The sequence below is a fragment of the Tuber melanosporum genome, assembly GCF_000151645.1.
Source record: "Tuber melanosporum whole genome shotgun sequence assembly, scaffold_229, strain Mel28".
NCBI classification, from domain to species: domain Eukaryota; kingdom Fungi; phylum Ascomycota; class Pezizomycetes; order Pezizales; family Tuberaceae; genus Tuber; species Tuber melanosporum.
In genome coordinates this window covers 19242-24112 of record NW_003298896.1, presented here as the reverse complement: position 1 = coordinate 24112, position 4871 = coordinate 19242, and the positions used below count along the sequence as shown (strand labels likewise).

General features: G+C 48.5%; 1 protein-coding gene; it reads left to right on the top strand.

The window, feature by feature from the left end:
* Window positions 1–239: 239 nt before the first annotated feature.
* On the top strand, window positions 240–2541 carry GSTUM_00000881001 (uncharacterized protein; the record flags this gene model as incomplete). XM_002838145.2 has 4 exons in its annotated part: window positions 240–463; window positions 542–1242; window positions 1360–2041; window positions 2106–2541. The coding sequence occupies exons 1-4, from the start codon at window positions 297–299 to the stop codon at window positions 2539–2541; spliced, it is 1986 nt and encodes a 661-aa protein (XP_002838191.1). The 5' UTR covers window positions 240–296.
* Window positions 2542–4871: the final 2330 nt, after the last annotated feature.

Sequence of the window (4871 nt, the reverse complement as noted above, 5' to 3'; positions counted from 1 at the left end):
ACTCTCTTATATTCGTGCTCTCGAAAGGGTGTTTTAACGTGAAATTCCACCAGCATAATAAGACAGAACGGCGAAATGAGATGAATGTTATGAAATGATCGAATTAGGGTTATTAGTGCGGCTCAACTTGCCCCACTTGGTCCGTGCGCTCGCTTATCACCTCGAGGCAGGGTAATGTTTGCACGCGCGACGAAATAAAAGACCTGTTACGATCTTTTCCATCCCAGTGGACTTTCTAACCAAACCCGAGAATTACACTGGAACTTTGTTCCTTCTAACTCAATTCCTGACAAACAATGGTCAAACGAAAGGCCGAAGGAGCATCTGCTCCCCAATCGCCTACCAAGAGGGGAAAATCCTCCGCCGGATCGATACCGACTGATTTCAAGCCCTTTTTCCGAGACGGGCTGTTCGACGAGGCTGTCGAAGGCAAATACCGAAGTGAATATGCTACCGCCCAACCGTTTGTCCCCCCCCCCGGGATTTCGCGTTTTTGTCTTTGTGCCTTGCTTTGTTTGAGGGCTGATTTGGAGAGGCTTAGGTACAAACACGCCGTGATCCATGGCCTGATCGACGACACTTTGCTTCGTAACGTTCGGCGAGAGGTACTCCAAAACGTGGAGTTCACGCCAAAGGAGACCGACATCTATCGTATCCATCAATCCGGTGACCTGGCTAATCTCGACGGTCTTCCTAAATCTGCTCTTAAGCTTCTTCCATCCCTCCGCCAGCTCCGCGACTCGCTCTATTCTAAGCTTTTCAGGGACTACGTTTGTGGGATCACTGGGTGTGGGCCACTTAGCGGAAAGAAAACCGATATGGCCATCAATGTCTATACACCTGGTTCTCATTTGTTGGCTCATGACGATGTAATTGGGTCTCGCCGTGTGTCATATATCTTATACCTAACTTCACCTGATGATCCTTGGCAGCCTTCCTGGGGTGGGGCGTTAAGGTTATATCCGACCAGAGTAGCCGAAGATGGTGTTACGAGAGTTCCAGAGCCAGAGTGGGCCAAAGCTATTCCGCCTGCTTGGAATCAATTAAGTTTTTTTGAGGTGCAGCCTGGCCTGAGTTTTCACGATGTCGAAGAGGTGTATGCCCCGGAAGGCGAAGATGAGCGGATCAGAATGGCTATCAGCGGATGGTTCCACATTCCCCAGGAAGGCGAGGGGGGCTATATTGAAGGTCTCGAGGAAGAACTTGCTGAAAAGAGCTCCCTACAGCAATTACAAAGCAAGAGTGATACCTTCGATTATCCTAAACCACTAGAGATCAAGAACGGCTATGAGCCGGATAGAGAGGAACAAGACGAAGACGGAGAGGACGGAGAGGACGGAGCGGCATTGACTGAGAAAGATCTAGACTTCTTGCTCAATTTTATCGCTCCTACTTACCTGACTCCTGATACCCTGGAAAGCCTATCTGACGCCTTCGCCGAGGATTCTTCTGTCCAGATCGCGCAGTTCCTTTCTAAATCGTTTGCTAGGAAGCTTAAGGAGTTTGTTAAAGCTCGTGATGCTAAGCAATACTCACCAGAAAACTCGGAGGGATGGAAAGTTGCCTTGCCTCCGCACAAGCATCGTTATCTTTATCTTCAAAAACCCCCGGTTAAGAATGGGGTTGATCCTGACGAGCTCAATCCTATCGAGCAATTGCTTACTGTTTTACTTCCATCTAAATCTTTTGCTAAGCTGCTACGACTTGCTACGGGTCTCAAAATCACAGCTGGGGGTTTTCTTGCCAGAAGGTTTCGTAGAGGTTTAGATTACACTCTTGCAACTGGTGTTGGTGGAGACGGGGACGGCGATGGCGAGGAGGAAGAGGGAGAGGGAGAAGACCCATCCCCAGGAGCTGGATTGAGAGTTGAAGTCTGTCTTGGAATCACCCCATCAAAAGGCTGGAGTGGTGAGGACGATGAAGAGGAAGATGAGGAGGAGGACAAGGCGAAAAATGGCAAGTCGAAGGGGAAAGGCAAGGTTAAAGTTCCTAGGCATAGTAAATTCGACGACTCGGAAAAGACAGTCGGCGGCTACGAAATGTAACCAGCCCCGCCCCTCTTTTACCTTAATTTCTCCCCAACACTAATATTTCCAAAAACCTAGGTATATGGCCGGCGACTCTGACTCGGACTCGGACGAAGAAGACGATCCTGATCAGGCATTCAAAAGCAATAGAAAGAGAAAGAAGGCTGATCCAGCCATCTACCGCTCTGGTCGCGACAACGAGGACGACGGCATACTATTCACCATGCCGGCTAGTTGGAACCGCCTAGGGATAGTTCTCAGAGACACAGGAGTCCTCCGGTTTGTCAAGTACATTAGTAAAAGCGCTGCGGGAGATCGATGGGACGTGATTGGTGAGTGGGGAGTAGGTGATGATGGTGAGAGCGGTGAAGTAGAACAATGGTTGGGGATTCAGGATGCAGATGACGATGATGATGCTGAGGTGGAGGGGGTGGATGAAGAAGCGGAGGGTGGTGGTGGCGAAGATGGGAAACAGAATGGAAGTGACAATGCGAGTGGGAGCGGGGGTGCGTGATTTGAGCTACGAGTGATATTAAAGGTTTTGTTCTATTTTTGACTATTATTTGGCGGTGTTGTTGGATGATTGGGTACGTGGGCTTGGGTTTTTCGTGTTTATGAAATTGTAGCGCTGATATCTTGGAGGTATATTGTGGGGCGGAGTACCGTTGTGTGTGAAGGATGTTCTGTTGGATAGTAAACGGGGCGGTCAATGCAAGGCATAACTATCATACCAAGTATCACATAACTTGTATTCACGGTGTATCACTCACGGATATTGATTTGGGACCGGGCCCGAGCGGTGGTAACATTGTAATGACAGGGCATATGAGCTGGAATAACCTCAACGGCGAATACAGTAGCCCGGGGCAGTATCAGTCCCTGTGGGATACTTGTGCGAGCCGCGATAATTCAATCCAAGTCTCGCGGGTGGTGTTTTTATCACGTCGTAGCCTTTTCGCCACGGTGGGGAGGTAGACGGCGATTTGCTATTCACAAATGAACTCTCGATGTTGACCAACGGGGAATCTTGCTATGCCTTAATTTATGGTGATGGCCTTACCAACGCTCATCGATAAAAGCATTCCTGAGGGGTAATTCTGACATGAAGTTAGCTGAGCCCTTACTGGTCGATGGATATTTGGAAGGGGGTATTTGGCTATCGGCGGTGTCGTGTGCTCTCCCCATCACACAAGGTGTCCTACTTTCCTCTCAGAGGTTATCGAATTCAGTTTGTTTGCTTTCGAAGGCCGTGTGCATTTAAACCCAGTTGTGAGCGACCATGATGAATTACTGTAGCCCTGCTTGTGCCGTCCAGAGGCGTATTTTGCTTTCGTGACGTGTACTAAGCTAGCCCGTGCCTGGGCTGGGCCTTCACCTTGCGAGCTCAGGTATCCTACGAGCTGTGCTTGGACTTTGCACGAGATACACTGGCTTCTAACTCGAAAACCTTGCTTGCTTACCCTCATTTCTTATCTCCCATGGCCTACAACTACCGATCTGGATCACTGCCTGATGGGCCTATGGCGTTTCCTAGGCAATAAGCCATTCGGAATCGGCTGCGGCGATCAACTAATTCCTCTTTGCCCGCCGTCGTCCATTCAAAAACAGGGTTAATATATACTTCTGTGTTGTGGGAGATCTATCATACCGGTGCTGCCTGTATTGCTGCGGTACTCGTGCACTGGCTTGCGGTATGTGTGGCTCACCGGTAGTGGGGAGGGACAGAGCTTGTAGGTTCGGGCTGCGGCTTGCGTGTGGGGATGGATGAATTCCGGTAATGGTGCGAGCGAACTCACCCTTCTCGCCTTGCGCCATACTCGAGTTTGGCTATTATTGCCGTGAGTCTCGATCGACAATTTAATCCTATCACAACCCCTCACTCGACAATAACAAAATGAGCCAATATATGCAAATTTCATAGTCCAGAGCAGTCATCATTCCATGCCAGCCTTCATTTATAAGCCACTCATTGCATATAACGCATTCCGGACAACACATCTATCATACAGTACGAGTACAGTACTCTGGGTGTAAATTAGGCTTCGCCAAGCGCAGACCCATTGCGACAACTGTGAGCTTGGTGCCTCTTAACTTAAATTTACTCCTTTGTTAGTCTCTATATTGCATAGCACCATTCAAACCGGAGGACGTTGCTGTCTCGCATACCACCCGTAGACATCAACCTTTTAATGTAGAAAGTTGGGGAACACAGAAATACCATTCTTCTATCATGAATGGTGGTACCCTCGCCTACACAGCTATAACAAGCAAAGAACTACTGCATCCGGTTGAATCGCCCTGGACCAAATGGAACGCTGGGGCGATATATCGTTGGTATGCACTGTTTGCGGTTGCATCGCTCGTCTGGCCAGTTATCATTCTCTCATGGGGGCCAGTAATGCTCAGGTTGGCCTCTGTTAATGTTGTAGAGTTTCCTTGGACCTTTCAAATAAGGATAAGGCTTGCTCAGTGAATTCTCTTACTCCACTGAGGTTGGGGGGGGGGGGGGGGTGAGGAGATTAGTATTTGTTGTTATAGTCCTTTCCTCTATTTTTAGTGTCTACTAGTGATGCCTTTCTTTTCTGTCTATGATATAATACCTTTCCTATTTTTGGTGAGAATGTATGGTTGGTTCCATACTAGTGGGGCTGTAGGATTGAAGTCCGGATAGACTCATTATGGCAATCCACGGCAGTACATCTGAAAAGTACTCTCCACGGCGCCTGTAGCGAGCCGGTACCATTACCTAAACCAGAGACTTGAAGCTATTACATGTAAAGTCAAGGTCCTAGCTTGGTAGATATGATAGCCTAAAAATAACATATCAGAGGAGTAAAAAATGTC